This window comes from Somniosus microcephalus, chromosome 6 (assembly GCF_052327205.1).
Source record: "Somniosus microcephalus isolate GS21.2 chromosome 6, FLI_Smic_1.0, whole genome shotgun sequence".
Taxonomy (NCBI): Eukaryota; Metazoa; Chordata; class Chondrichthyes; order Squaliformes; family Somniosidae; genus Somniosus; species Somniosus microcephalus.
Window position 1 is genome coordinate 78,949,865 of NC_140992.1, and position 15,252 is coordinate 78,965,116.

A 15,252-nucleotide genomic window follows, 5' to 3' on the forward strand; every position below is an offset into this window, starting at 1 on the left:
TATTTCCAACTGCTGGAAAGATTACCTGTAAACATCTGACATGATTCTCTGACTATATAAGCTGTGTCTTTATGCATTTCTCCACTTCACCTGAAGAAGGAGCAGCGCTCCGAAAGCTTGTGATTTCAAATAAAGCTGTTGGACTATAACCTGGTGTTGTGTGACTTCTTACATTTGTCCACCCCAGTCCAACTCCGGCATCTCCACACCACAGTTTTTATTATAGCTCAGGTTATAGTGTAAAATTCTCTCTACTGTTCCCTTAAAAGTACCTAAACCCTATGTCTCACCCTCATTGTAGTCCTTTGAAAGTGATTACAAATTAATGAGAAATTATGGACAGCTTTATGAAGCCGAAACTCATTTTAATTAGAAGTTAAGAGTATCGAGTAGAGGAGGGGACAGAGTGATTTCCTGGAAGAATTTCGATCGCCTAGATGGGTCGGAGAGGAATTTCCCAGATTTTTTTCTCCCAAATTGGCCATTGGGTCTTTATCTGGTTTTTCGCCTCTCCCGGGAGATCACATGGGTTCGGGTGGATGCAGAGTGATAGAAGATTTGAGGTTAGGATCAGATCAGCCATGATCTTATTGAATGGTGGAGCAGGCTCGAGGGGCCGATTGGCCTACTCCTGCTCCTATTTCTTATGTTCTTATGTTCTTATGAGATGTTCATCCTATTAATTTGGACTGGATTCAAAGATAAGTATTGGAGGTGGGTGGTAGGAAATGGTTTAATAAATTGTGCTCATCAAGTTGAGGAATGTTGAAGAATGGAACACTTTGCATTTCAGGCACTCACTCAGTATCAAGCACTTCCAGCTCAGATTTACACAGCCAGGGTGCAGATAGGGTTGCCGATCCTTCCGGATTGGTCAGGAATCTCCTAGAATGACAGACTAATCTCCTGGGCACTGCTGTGAGTAACCTGTGAGAAAATAGGAAAGTAGCATTGATGGGCAGTGTTAGATCCGTGGTTCAGTGGATAAATAATTACACGGATGCTGTACATAAACAAATAACAAGTCTTTACTGGAGGAGGGTAATCTCTAGACTGGGGTACAGAGGCATGCGCACAGCTTATATACCGGTGTGGTCACTGCCGGTACTACAGTATATAGGAGCTGTAAAAAGTAGTTCTAACTTAAAGCACATACACTACAATTCCTCCCTTTTTAGATTAATAATACCCCCTTGATATTCAAATAACAATTACATTTTTACATGTACATTCAATAACAAAAGTCCATTTATAGATTCAGTCTTTGGGGCGGCTTCCTGACCCTTTCCGGAGGTTCTTGTTCTTGGTACAGAGGCGATTCTGACCCCCTTTCATCGGGTAGTTCATCGGGTTCCACTGCTACTGGGTCTGAAGTAGATACTACCAGTATGTCGGGTTCATCCCCAGGTTCTCGAGACATGGGGTTGACGCATTCCTGTGACGCTAAGATCTGATCGACGTGGCGTCTCACAATGTTCTCCCCGACATCCACTGTGTACATTAATGGCCCCTGCCTTGTACATATCGTTCCGGGTTGCCACTTCTCTGTTCGATAGTCCCGGGCCAAGACTGGTTGCCCTACATTGAAGCTTCTTGTCGGCTTCTCGTTGATGTGCTGGAATTGTTTGTCCTCAACATTTCTTCGCACATTTGGTCTGAGCAAGTCCAGACGAGATCTCAACCTTCGGTTAAAGAACATCATGGCCGGGGTCTGGTTGGTAACTGCATGTGTCGCGTTTCGGTAGGCTAATAAGAAATTGTCCATCTTATGCTGTAGTGGAATTTCCTCGTCGCACATGGCCTTTATCGCCTTCTTAAAGGTTTGTACGAACCTCTCAGCCAATCCATTGGTGGCTGGATGGTACGGGGCGGGTGTGTAATGCCTTACCCCATTCCTTTTCATGAATTTTTGGAACTCGTCGGACACAAACTGTGGTCCATTATCAGAGCAGATCTGCTCTGGCAACCCGTTTCTGGCAAATATGGTCCGTAGGACTGCAATCGTTTTCTCTGTAGTGGTTGAAGACATCTTTATCACCTCAGGCCACTTTGAATGAGCATCCACTGCTATTAAGAACATTGAGTCCATGAATGGACCAGCGAAATCAATGTGCACCCGTTGCCATGGAGAGGAGGGCCACTCCCATGGGTGTAAAGGGGCATGTGGTGATGCATTTTGGACCTTCTGGCATCCTAAGCAGCTCTTAGTTAGGTCTTCGATTTGTTGATCGATTCCCGGCCACCACACATAAGCCCTAGCTAGGCTTTTCATTTTCACTCCCCCCAGATGACCTTCATGTAGCTCATTTAGCACTCTCACCCTTAACTTGGGTGGAATCACCACTCTGGATCCACACATCACTGTCTCCTGGCATACTGACAGCTGTTCTCTTCGGGATGAGAATGCTGGCAACAGTGAGTCGCCATGTGCTGGCCATCCCCTCACCGTCAATTCATATACCCGTGACAGCGTCGGATCATTGCGGGTCTCCTTCACTATATCCGCGTCTGTTACTGGCAATCGTTCAATTATCGACGAATAAAATATCTCGATAGGGTCCACTGCTGGTGCTTCCTCCACAGTAGGCAGTGGCAGGCGCGATAGCCCATCAGCGTTCCCATGCTGTCTCGTGCCTTTATATTCTATTTCATATTGATTCGCCCCTAGAAACAGGGACCATCTTTGTAACCGCTGTGCAGTCATTACTGGCATGCCCTTCTTAGGATTAAAGATGGAGACAAGTGGTTGGTGGTCAGTCAGCAAGGCGAACTTCTGTCCATGCAGATAGTGGTTGAATTTTTTTACTCCCCATACTAGGCTGAGGGCCTCCCTGTCAATCTGTGCGTAGTTGCGCTCGGCTGAGGTTAGTGACCGAGACGCAAAGGCTACTGGCCTCTCCAACCCGTCTGGGAATTTGTGCGACAGCACCGCTCCAATGCTGTAGGGTGATGCATCACATGCCAAATGAATTGCTGGTGCTGGGTTGAAATGGGCCAACAGCTCTTTTGATGTGATCAATTCTTTACACTTCTGGAAAGCTCGTCTACGTTCGTCATCCCACTTCCATGGTACCCCTGTTTGCAGTAGGGTGTTCAGCGGGTGTAATACCGTAGACAAATTTGGTAAGAACTTGTGGTAATAGTTTACCAGCCCGAGGAACGACCTCAGTTGTGACACATTTTCCGGTGCTGGAGCCTTGACTCCTGCCTCTATCTTGTCAGTGGACTTATGTAACCCCTCTTCATCGATGACGTGGCCGCAATACGAGATCTGTTTCTGGAAAAACTCGCACTTGTGGCGATTAGCTCGTAGCCCATATTCCTTTAATCTGGCGAGCGCCTTCTCCAAGTTAGCGAGGTGATCACCGTCATTTTAGCCCGTGGCCAAGATGTCGTCCAAATAACACTGGGTCCCTGGAATCCCTTGCAGGACCTGATCCATCGCCCTTTGCCAGATAGCCGGAGCCGAGGCTACTCCAAACACCAGCCGGTTGTATTGATAGAGACCTTTATGGGTGTTGATCGTAAGGTAATGTTTCGAAGCTTCTTCTACCTCCATTTGCAAGTACGCCTGGGCTAGATCAATTTTGGTGAAGCGTTTACCACCAGATAGCGAGGCGAAAATATCCTCAATTCGTGGAAGCAGATATTGCACCGTGTGAAGGACGGTTCAGTCACCTTAAAATCCCCACAGATGCGGACCTTCTTTGGTTCCCCAGGCGTATTACTCAACGACCTCTTCATTACAGGAACGATGGGTGTAGCCCACTCGCTCCAGTCCACTTTGGACAGTACTCCTGAACGTTCCAACCCTTCCAGCTCTGCTTCAACCGCTGGTCTAATCGCATAAGGCACTGGTCTGGCCTTCAGAAACTTTGGGCTTGCATTATCCTCTATTTTAATTGTTGCGGTTATTCCTTTTAGTGTTCCTAGTCCCTCCTGGAACACTTCTTTTGCATCAGTTAGCATTTTTGACAGTCGTCCAGGTGTGACGTCGTCATCCTTTTTGGCCTCCACCTTCAGTGCCTGTATGGAATGCCAATCTAAATGTATCTTCCAGATCCATTCACGTCCTAGCAGTGGTGGTCCTCCATTTGGCAATACATATATATCCATTTTAGGTATTTCCTGACCTTTATATGTCACTTTCACCCTTATTTTTCCCTTGGGGGAGACTTTTTGCCCCGTATACGTCTTCAAGACAATCTCTAGCTTTCAAGGGTATGTGTGAAAATAGCCGCTTGTAGTCTCTTTGATTTATGACTGTTAGAGCTGACCCTGTGTCCAATTCCATTTCCACTTGGACTCCGTCTATCTTGAGTGTAACCCAGATAGTCTGGTGATCCTTCATTTCGGTTACATTATGTAGTTTCAGACAACCCAGCTCCTTGCTTCCGGAGTCTGTGTCACTTTTCTGTTCGTCTGAACCACTGTCCATCACCTGGTGTACCTTTTTGTACTTCTCCTGTGGAGATTTCTTAGTTGGTTTTCTTCCCAGACCTGCAGACTCTTGCTATGTGTCCTGCTTTCCCACACTGTCTGCACACTTGGTCCTTGAACCAACAATCTTTCTGGTCATGTGTTGTTCTGCCGCAACGATAGCACTTCCCTGTTCCATAGGTCATTTCGTTGGTGCCGTATTCTTGCGGTCTCCGTTGTATCTCTGCAGCGCCCCTTGCGGCTGCTTCGTGTGATACTGCCATACTGAAAGCTTTGTCCAGCGTAAGGTCCTTTTCTGATAGAAGCCGTTTCTGGGTTCCTTCACTTTGTAGCCCACACACAAACTTGTCCCTTTAACGTGTCTGCTAGTCCCGCTCCAAACTGGCAGTATTTCGATAGCTTGCGCAGTTCCATTACGTACTCAGCATTGCTTTCGTCTTTGTGTTGGTTCCTTTTATGGAACTTAAATCATTCTGCTATCAGCAGCGGTGTGGGGTTTAAGTGGTCCTGTAGGATTTCTACTATGCTTTCAAAATTCTTGTTTACCGGCTTCTCTGGGGTTATTAGATTTCGCAGTAACCCATAAGTTTTTGCACCCATGGAATTTAACAGAACCAGTGCTTTATTAGCATCTGGCACTTCATTCGCCCTGCAGTACACCTCAATACGTTCCACATATGTCGCCCAATCTTCGACTTCATTGTCGAACGTAGAGATACTGCCACTCTTCGGCATCCTTGGTTGTGCGTTAACTATCACCACTGGCGTCTCCCGCGCTTTCCTTCCTTCCCGCGCTCGCCCGTCTTCCCCGCTGCGGCTTCGCAAAATGGCGTCTCCCGCGCTCTTCCTTCTCCGCGGCTCAATGGCGCCTCCCGCGCTCTCCCTGCTTCTCCGCGGCTCAATGGCGTCTCCCGCGCTCTCCCTGCTTCTCCGCGGCTCAATGGCATCTTCCCTTGCTTAGCCCCGCGGACCCTGATCAGCCCGTGATCCCTGGCTGTGCTCTGCGCGTTCTTCTCTTGATATTTGTCGACGCCGCTCAGTCTAGAACCCGGCTGTTTCTTACCCTCTCCGGTTTGCAGTATTTTTCCTCGACGCCGCTCGGTGATCAACCCCCGGCTGCGCCCTGCTCTCTTCACCCTCTTTCTTACCCTGTCGACGCTGCCCGGCTCTCTCTCTCTCTGCTGTCGGTCGGCTCCAGCCACCGCTGCTCGGGAAGGGTCTGCTCTGGACCTGTCGTCGGTCTCTTACTGCTCGTTGTGGCTGGGGAACCAAGCCCGGATCTCCACAGCCTCCCCAGCGAAGTTGGATCTCTGCCCGACTGCTGGGCGGTTGCTCGCGGTCGACACCCGTGTTCCTGGACTTGACTTTTTTTTTATGTTGCAGGTAGATTCGCATCAACACTCGTCACCACTGTTAGATCCGTGGTTCAGTGGATAAATGATTACACGGATGCTGTACATAAACAAATAACAGGTCTTTACTGGAGGAGGGTAATCTCTAGACTGGGGTACAGAGGCATGCGCACAGCTTATATACCGGTGTGGTCACTGCCGGTACTACAGTATACAGGAGCTGTAAAAAGTAGTTCTGACTTAAAGCACATACACTACAGGCAGCACCATTATAGAAGGAGGTTGAGCTTTGATAGGGGGGTGTGCAGGCCACTAAGCATGCGGGTAGGGTGTCTTTCCATTAGCTGTTTGATGTTCTGGCTGCAGCAGTAGCTGACTTGGGTAAATACTTGTGGTAACTTTTATCCAATCAGTTCCTTTTCACAATAACAGGAGATGCTGGAAATACTCAGCAGGGCAGGCAGCATCTGTGGAGAGAGAAACAGAGTTAATGTTTCAGGTCTGGGACCCTTCAGAACTGGAAAAAGCTGGAGATGTAACAAATTTTAAGCAGGTGCAGAGGCAGGGAGATGGGGGGAGGGGGCGTAGGATCTGAAGGAACAGTCTGTGCTAGGGTAGGAGGCAGGAGAGATAAAATGTTGGAAATGGGGATGGTAAAGTCATACAGCCTGAGGGGTTATAGTCTGAAATTGTTGAACTCTCGAGTTCAGAAGGCTGCAAAGTGCCTAATCGAAAGATGAGGTGCTGTTCCTCGAGCTTACTTTGAGCTTCATTTATTTCCAGCATCCGCAGTATTTTGCTATTGTATCAGTTCCATTTTACATTTGTCTTTCTCTCCTCCCCTCTCCAGCACCCCCTGAGATTTTCATTGCATCTTAAGAGTTGCTAACCCTCCCGGATTATCCAGTAGTCTTCTGGAATGTAAAATTGAATCTCCTGGGCAATGGTGCTAGCAACATGGGAGAAAAGTAGAGCTTTGTGTCTAGTTTGCACCTGTGTACTTCTGTCACCTGCTCACAAGGTTCTTAACTTTTCATGAAAGAGCTGCTAGTGGAAAACAGCAACAGGATATTTAATTAGAGGACCCAACCTTTATAAGGGAAAAACAATTAATAGTTGCAAACTCTGGGCAAATGTCACGTGATCAAACATCCAGGAATACTTCCAACCAGAGTTGGCAATCCTAGATGCAGAGTAAAATTCCCACTACTCTGCCCCAGGAATGTCTCCGCTTCAATCTTAGAAGAGCACCCCATGAGCCAGTGTGGAATTCTTTGCCTAATTTGAGTTGGTGTTGAAAATGCAAAGAAGTCCATGTGCTGGAGTTTATTCTCATGCTTCTGAACTTTGAAGCCCTAATCCACAATTGCCAGGAGCATTTCCAATGAGACAACTGTGGCACGCTCACTCCCCCGATCTCTGCTTTTTCCATGGCTGTACACTCCTGATCTGTGTATAAATACGGCAGAAAACAGATGGGAAATGTTTCAGAAACAAATTGGTAAAACTGAAACAAATCCTGCGGATAATTCTCAGGATGAGAGGAAACACAATTATTCCCTCCCATGACGTTGATAAGCTGTTTAGAGCAGAAAGGGCACTGTGAATAATGAGCTTATGACATAATTGTCAAATTTGCATTACATCACAGGGCGTGAAACTGCCTGTTGGAAGTACACGCTGGTAGTCTCGAGACCGTTTCTGCCCATATATTTGTTTCCTAAAGAGTAATAGGGCCAGCTAAAGTTCCCAAATGGTTGTGCTCAGGTTCCTGTAGCTGGGGATCACTTGGCTCCAAACATTACAGCCATGGAAAGAAAAGTTGAATTCTAGGTGAAGTGAGTGATTACCCTCGACATCAAGGCAGCATTTGACCGACTGTGGCATCAAGGAGCCCTAGTAAAATTGAAGTCAATGGGAATCGGGGGGGAAAACTCTCCACTGGCTGGAGTCATACCTAGCACAAAGGAAGATTGTTGTAGTTGTTGGAGGCCAATCATCTCAGCCCCAGGACATCGCTGCAGGAGGTTTTCAGGGAAGGGTCCTAGGCCTAACCATCGTCAGCTGCTTCATCAATGACCTTCCCTCTATCATAAGGTCAGAAGTGGGGATGTTTGCTTATGATTGCAGTGTTCACTTCCATTCGCAACTTCTCATTACTAAGCAGTCTGTGTCCGCATGCAGCAAGACCTGGACAACATTCAAACTTTGGGCTGATAAGTGGCAAGTAACATTCACGCCACACAATTGCCAGGTAATGACCATCTCCATCAAGAGAGCCGAGCCACCTCCCCATGACATTCAATGAAATGACCATCGCCGAATCCCTCATCAACATTGACCAGAAACTTAACTGGACCAGCCCCACACATACTGTGACTACAAGAGCAGGTCAGAGGCTGGGTATTCTGCAGAGAGTGACTCACCTGACTCCTCATCTACAAAGGCACAAGTCAGGAGCGTGATGGAATACTCGCCACTTGCCTGGATGAGTGCAGCTCCAACAACACAAGAAGCTTGACACTATCGAGGACAAAGCAGCACGCTTGATTGGCATCCCATCCTTCATAAGTCTGTACTATCTACAAGGCTTTTTCGACAGCACCTCCGAAACCCATGAACTCTACCACCTGGAAGGACAAGGGCAGCAGGCGCATGAGAACATTACCACCTCCAAGTCACACACCATCCTGACTTGGAATTATATCACCGTCCCTTCATCGTCAAAATCCTGGAACTCCCTCCCTAACAGCACGGTGGGAGTCACCCCACAGACTGCAGTAGTTCAAGAAGGCAGCTCATCATCTTCTCAAGGGCAATTAGGGATGGGCAATAAATGCTAGCCTCGCCAGTGACACCCACATCCAATGAATGAATAATAAATAAAAATGGTCCTGTGATAGTGGGTTATTCAATCAACAAAGGAAGAAGAGTTTACTCAAGCAAAAGATGGCCACCGAGTTTGCTGCAATATGTTTTCCTCCTGGTCTACTTTCTAGGACAAAATAATGTTTTGTGTAGACTTTGTACAATGAGATTTTGTTGCAACAGCCTCAAAGAATCTTGCTTTCAGAACCACAATGGTTACCACCACCAGGCTCAGAATGCAAAAAAAAAACTGTTGAATCCTACCTACCAGAGTGGAGAATGAGAGTTTTGGGGGTCATGAAGCACTCCTGTGATAAAGGAGCATTATCTGGAACAGAGTACTTAAAAGCAGATTATGTATATGGGGAGTAATTTAATACCTTTTGGCACATGATGGGGCAGATGTCTGTATAAAACTCAATTTCTACCCGATTCTATGTAATACCAAATTACAGGTGGGGATTATAATTAAGGGATGCTATAACACTAATCACACTGGAATAGAAGTATCAACACAATATTCTAGGGTTAGGTAACTTGTGCAGAATTTTACTTGTTTTATATTTTGAGTATGGTGCAAATATTCCAATAGATTGCTGTAAAACTATATTGGTTTGTAGTCAATATTTTCAGATTCACATTTTTGTATGAGTTTTCTAAATACCTGACAAATGTTAAACATTACACTTGTATAGATGATAGCTTTGTGAATTACATATCAATTGGACAGAATTGATGTTTGTATTTTTTCCATAATGATGACCTCATTTGGTTTTACCCAACTTAATATTTAATTGTAGAGCATCTTGCCAACTTAATAAATGGCAGGTGGTAATAAGACGACAAAAATTCATCATCCTTTTAGCAGTTTAATGCCACTGTGGAAGCATCAGGCAAGCATTTGATCTTTCCCCAACAGCTACATACAATACCCCATTCTGAATCAGTTGTTTTGAAGAGACAAGAATTGGCATAGGGCTTCAAACACACGCACAAAAATAAGGTGCAACATTCATAAAGAGAACTGAGATAACCAGGGTTCTTTTATGTGGAAGTTTAACAATGTTCAAAGATTTTTGTTACAGCAGATAATCGAATATCCTTTTGCAGTATTTAGCGATTTACAGTGACTGACTTACCTCATTCTATGTCCATGTCTACTTCTGGCAGAGGTCACTGGTTAGAGACCAGGGCTGGAACTCCTGATTTCTCAATTATGCCAAAGTTTTACTGAAAACTAGAGTAGGGCAGGGGGGGGGGGGAAAAGGGAATTTTTGAAGGCTACATTTCCTGCACAATCGCCACTGGAAAATCCAGTCTGCAGCTGGCCTTTCCCTACTACACCACACCATTCACAACCTCCCACCCAAAAAGGAATAAAATATATAGAAGAGAAACAGGAATACAAATTCAGACGACATACAAAATAAGCCATATATATAGTAAAAAGTGGTCTTAGGCTTCCCAAAGTAATCACACTAGTCAAGAGACTCTGTTTACAAAGTCACATTACATTACAATAACAATGCAGCACCATCTATAATGTCACAGCTCAAATGTTACCCTGATTAAATCCCAGGTATTTGTACTTCCAAAAAAGCAACAATTGCAGCAACATAAGAAGTTGGCAGTGCTGAAAATCAACAATAGGAATCTTAATTAGTTGCTTATTGTATGTGAGAGGAACATTTAAGTGGATGGTGCATACAAAATAAGTAATGTAAAACAATGCAGAAAATGAGAGTTTCCAAGCAACAAATTCAAATGATTACCCAAAGAGCAAATCCCATAAAATGAAGATGGGCAACCAACACCAATTGTCACTCGGAGAAAACAGCAGAAAGGCCAGAAGAGGAATTAAAATAAGCCAATGTCTTGAGCGCTGTTCGGGCCAGCCAGTAAGCATTTGCCAAGCGATAGTACTACCACCACCGGCCCCACAAGCAAATTTCCAGTCACCTCCAAACTCCCAATCTGCTGAGCAACTTTTCACACCCAAACCTAATGCCTTCCCCACCTTCAAACCATCTGAACAGCACCTTCATTAGGACAGAATCCCTCACACACCCACCTTCGCGGCTCCTCAATCTTTCTTGCTGCAATACTTCATCTCATCTCTGACAAGCTTCCCGCTGGAGTGGAGCTAATCTACAGGACGAACAGAAAATTGTTCAATCTCCGTTGCCTTCAGTCCAGAACCAAGATTGTCCCAACCTCTTATTGAATTACAGTCTGCATACGTGCTTGTGCACATTTGGAGGCTGAACTCCAAACCATTGTTGGCTCCTTCACTGAGGCATACAAGAGACGGCCTTACATTAATCATCCGAAAGATAAAGGTTCTTTACCAACCTGCCCCTGCTGCACAACACTGCCGATTATCAAAATCCATGACGAGACCTTAGACAGTGTGGACCACTTTCCATACCTTGGGAGCCTTGTCAGCGAGGGTGGACATTGATGACTAAATCCAACACCATCTTCATTGTGCTAGTGCTGCCTGAGGAAAAGAGTGTTTGAAGACCAAGCCCTCAAACCTGGTACCAAGCTCATGGTCTACAGAGCAGCAGTGATACCCACCCTCTATGCTTCAGAGACATGGACAACATACAGTAAGCACCTCAAAGCAATGGAGAAGCATCACCAACGCTGCCGCTGCAAAATCCTGCAAATCCATTGGCAGGATAGGTGTACCAATGTCAGTGTTCTCTCTCAGGCCAACATCCCCAGCATCAAGACATTGATCACGCTCAATGGGCTACATTGTCCGTATGCCTGACACACGACTCACGAAACAAGCACTCTATGCTGAGCTCCGTCACGGCAAGCGATTTCCAGGAGGGCAGAGAAAACGCTTCAAGGATGTCCTCAAAAGCCTCCTTGAAAAAATGTAACATCCTCATCGACTCTTGGGAATCCCCAGCCCAAGACCGCTCAAATTGGTGAAGCATTCGAGAAGGCGCTGAACACTTCGGCGGGAGCATGCGGAGGCCAAGTACAAACAGCGGTAGGAGCGTATGACAAACCAAGCACTCCACCCACTCGTCCCTTCAACCACTACCTGCCCCACCTGTGGCAGAGTCTGTATCTCTTGCATGTGACTCATTAGTTACCTTAGAACCCACAATATTGGAGTGGTAGCAAGTCATCCTAGACTCTGGGGGACTGCCCAAGAAGGGAGAATTGCAGAAGCAGTGGAATTGCCAATATTTCAGCAATTTCTTTTAAAAATATTTGTTCCTGGGCTGTGGGCGCCAATGGCAAGGCCAACATTTATTGTCCATCCCTAATTGCCCTTGAGGTGGTGCTGAGCCGCCTTCTTGAAGCGCTGCAATCTATGTGAAGGTACTCCCACAGTGCTGTTAGGGAGGGAATTCCAGGATTTTGACCCAGCGACAATGAAGGAACGGCGATATACTTCCAAGTCAGGATGGTGTGAGACTTGGAGGGGAACTTGGAGTTGGTGGTGGTCCCATGCGCCTGCTGCCCTGGTCCTTCTAGGTGGAAGAGATTGCAGGCTTGGGAAGTGCTGCCAAAGAAGCCTTGGCAAGTTCCTGCAGTGCATCTTGTAGATGGTACACAGTGCAGCCACGGTACGCCGGTGGTGGAGGGAGTGAATGTTTAAGGTGGTGAATGGGGTGCCAATCAAGTGGGCTGCTTTGTCCTGGATGGTGTCGAGCTTCTTGAGTGTTGTTGCAGCTGCACTCATCCAGGCAAGTAGAGTATTCCATCACACTCCTTACTTGTGCCTTGTAGATGGAGGAAAGGCTTTGGGGAGTAAGGAGGTGAGACACTCGCTGCACAATACCTCGCCCCTGACCTGCTCTTGTTGCCACATAGCACCGTCGACAATAACTTCTACTACTTTGCTGATGATTGAGTAGACTGATGGGGCGGTAATTGTCTGGATTAGATTTGTCCTTTTTTTTTGTGGACAGGACAAACCTGGGCAGTTTTCCACATAATCGGGTAGATGCCACTGTTGTATGAACTAAGAAAAGCATTGTAATCCCCATCTTTTAACCAAGTACCCACACCTCCTTCACCACCCCCCCCCCTGCAACTTAAGGATTGCCGTGAACCTCCCTGCTGACTTAACTTTCCATTCATTCACCACTGACTGCATTTGCCATTCCAACCCACCCACTGGGCTGCCAATCCCTTCCCTCCAACCTCTCATCGGCTGCTGTTCCACCCAACAGGCTATCCCGTCCCTGCTTCATATCACATTTTACAGTATTTTCCCCCCCCACCCCATCTATATTTCCACCCACAGCACCTTCCCGAACTGGCTGAATTTTCCAGTTATTGGAGAAAATTGTCATGAGAACCATTGCCTGTTTGGCAACCGAATAATTTGTAGGTGAAAACTGTCAAAGACTGACAACCCTGCAATAAAATGCTTTGAAATTGATTTTTAATATAAAAAGTATTCAGCTAAAAATTTATCCTGCATGCAAAGAATACAAAATATGTACAGTATCAGAATTTAAAGAAGAAGTATTAGCATCTGGTTTATACACAAGTAAAATCTCAGAAGTTCAGAAACTAAATTTCATGCTCATGGTAGAGGGTTTACACTACCATCTCATGCTGGAATGAACTCCATAAACATAGTAGAATAAAAGGGCACAGAAACGTTAAACGATTTTTAAAAAATGAATTGGTCTATTAAAAAAGTTGATGCTGTTTCTATCAACTGGACTCAAGCTGTGCCGATTACTTCAGGAAGCACTTGAAGACTAATGACTTTAGGGTTGGTTGCAACACTCTTTGTTGTATTGTGGGTCTTGTAGATTCCAACCAACCTATCAGCAATTTCAAACATATTGTTCCTCAAAGAAATTATGATGAACTGAGCATTCTTGGTCTGTTCCTAAGGAAAGAAACAATAAACTCTGTCAAGATAAACATTTGCTAATGGACTACAAACACCAAATTGGGGGTGCACAAAATGCATTTGCTTTCGGTCAGCCAAGCATCTGACATGCATGGAAACCAAACAATTGAGATTCATGGAAGTAGTTTCTTTGCCTTACATGGAGTGCAGTCTCCCTTTAGGGATACACCCATTTAACCCAAGCCAAGAGAACTTAGGTGCAGGCTGCCAAAGGCACTGCCAATTGTGTACAGGAGAATTGCACTGGAGCTTAACCAGCATAAACTGTGCAGCTTATCACCAGAGAGCATTGATAAGTTTCCCACTGCTGGCCAAGCAAGGACCAGCTAGTGCATTAACTTACAGCGTTATCTGGAGCATACAGGTCTTCTACTCCAGGTTTCATCAATGAATGTGGGTGGCTAGTCAATCAACATCCTGAAATACTGCAAGTTACCAACAGATTCCAATCCTGTTGTAGTGAATCTCAATCAATGAGGGGCATCAATATATAACAGGACACTCCCCCTATTAGCAAACAATTCACCCATTGAATACAGCAGACAAGAGATTTAAATTCCTTCTACCAACATTGTGTCAGTGGAAACCCAAGAGCACCCCACTGCACCAATGTGGATTCTTCCATAGCTGAACAATATTGCCAACTTGTGCTAAATTATGCCCACTTTAACACCATTGACCCATGGTCCTGGAACCATGGCTGTTTAAACCCATTTTAGAGGACAAATGCAGCAGGCAGAAGATTGATTTCATCAGTCTGGCTGATTTACATAGAACAGGGTGGAGGAAAAGCTTTTCCACCAGTTCCTTAATGCAACAGATTTTGAGTTCTACCCAATTATTATGTCCGCACATAGCACTGTAACAGCTTGCATTACCACCTCTTCCTGAGATTTGAATTAATGTGCATCATGTACATTTACTGATTTTTGAAAGTCCTTTTCTATAAAGCACAGAACTTGGGCTTTAATATATCCAATGTGTTTATTTTACAATATGGGTACTTGTTACCCAGCTTGTGTGTCAATGGTGGATCTGCGAAGACTATTGCTGCGGTCAATGCAGTCCTGTCTGATGCTGGCATGGATATAGATGGATTGCTAAACTACCAATATTGCTTTGCAGCTTCCTTTGGTCCTCAGAATTATTTACTGAGGTAACAGAGAAGGTACAGTGCAGATTCATAACCTGTAAGCCCTCCCATGGCCTACATATGCTGCCCCCCACCCCCCTCATCCTACATTGGCCCGGTCTGCCCTCTCAGGTGGAAGCAAAAAGATCCCATGGCACTATTCGATGAGCAGGGGAGTTCTCCTCTGTCTTGCCCAGCATTTACCCCTTAACCAAACACTGAAACAGACGATCTGAGCATTTATTTCATTGCTGTTTATGGGACCTTGCTGTGTGCAAAATTGGTGGCTGCGTTTCCTATATTACAACACTTAAAAAAAGTTCTTAATTGGTTGTAAGGCGCTTTAGGATGTTATGAGATTGTAAAAGGCACTATATAAATGCAAGCTTGTTCACTTTCTCCTTTCCCAACTATGTTCCTCACTATATGGAGAATGATTAAACAATGCTACATTACAAAAACTAGCATTAGCAACACTTACATTTCTATTATAGTATACTGGCAGTCAGCAGAAGTTGAGATTTTTCTAAGCAGCCTCAAACACAAAATTGATCTAAAAT

At 45.4% G+C, this 15,252-nt stretch overlaps 1 protein-coding gene across 3 annotated transcripts in view; it reads right to left on the reverse strand.

Moving 5' to 3' along the window:
• Positions 1-13,060: 13,060 nt before the first annotated feature.
• The window catches only part of smc4 (structural maintenance of chromosomes 4), a 78,979-nt gene continuing 76,787 nt past the window's right edge, over positions 13,061-15,252 (reverse strand). For 2 of the 3 annotated variants that reach the window (XM_085990410.1, XM_085990409.1), the window contains exon 24: positions 13,061-13,536. In XM_085990410.1, the coding sequence (XP_085846536.1) occupies positions 13,366-13,536 (171 nt within the window). In that variant the 3' untranslated portion in view covers positions 13,061-13,365. Of the gene's footprint in view, positions 13,537-15,173; positions 15,246-15,252 lie in introns of all 3 variants that reach the window. The other variant, XM_085990411.1, reaches the window with a different exon arrangement.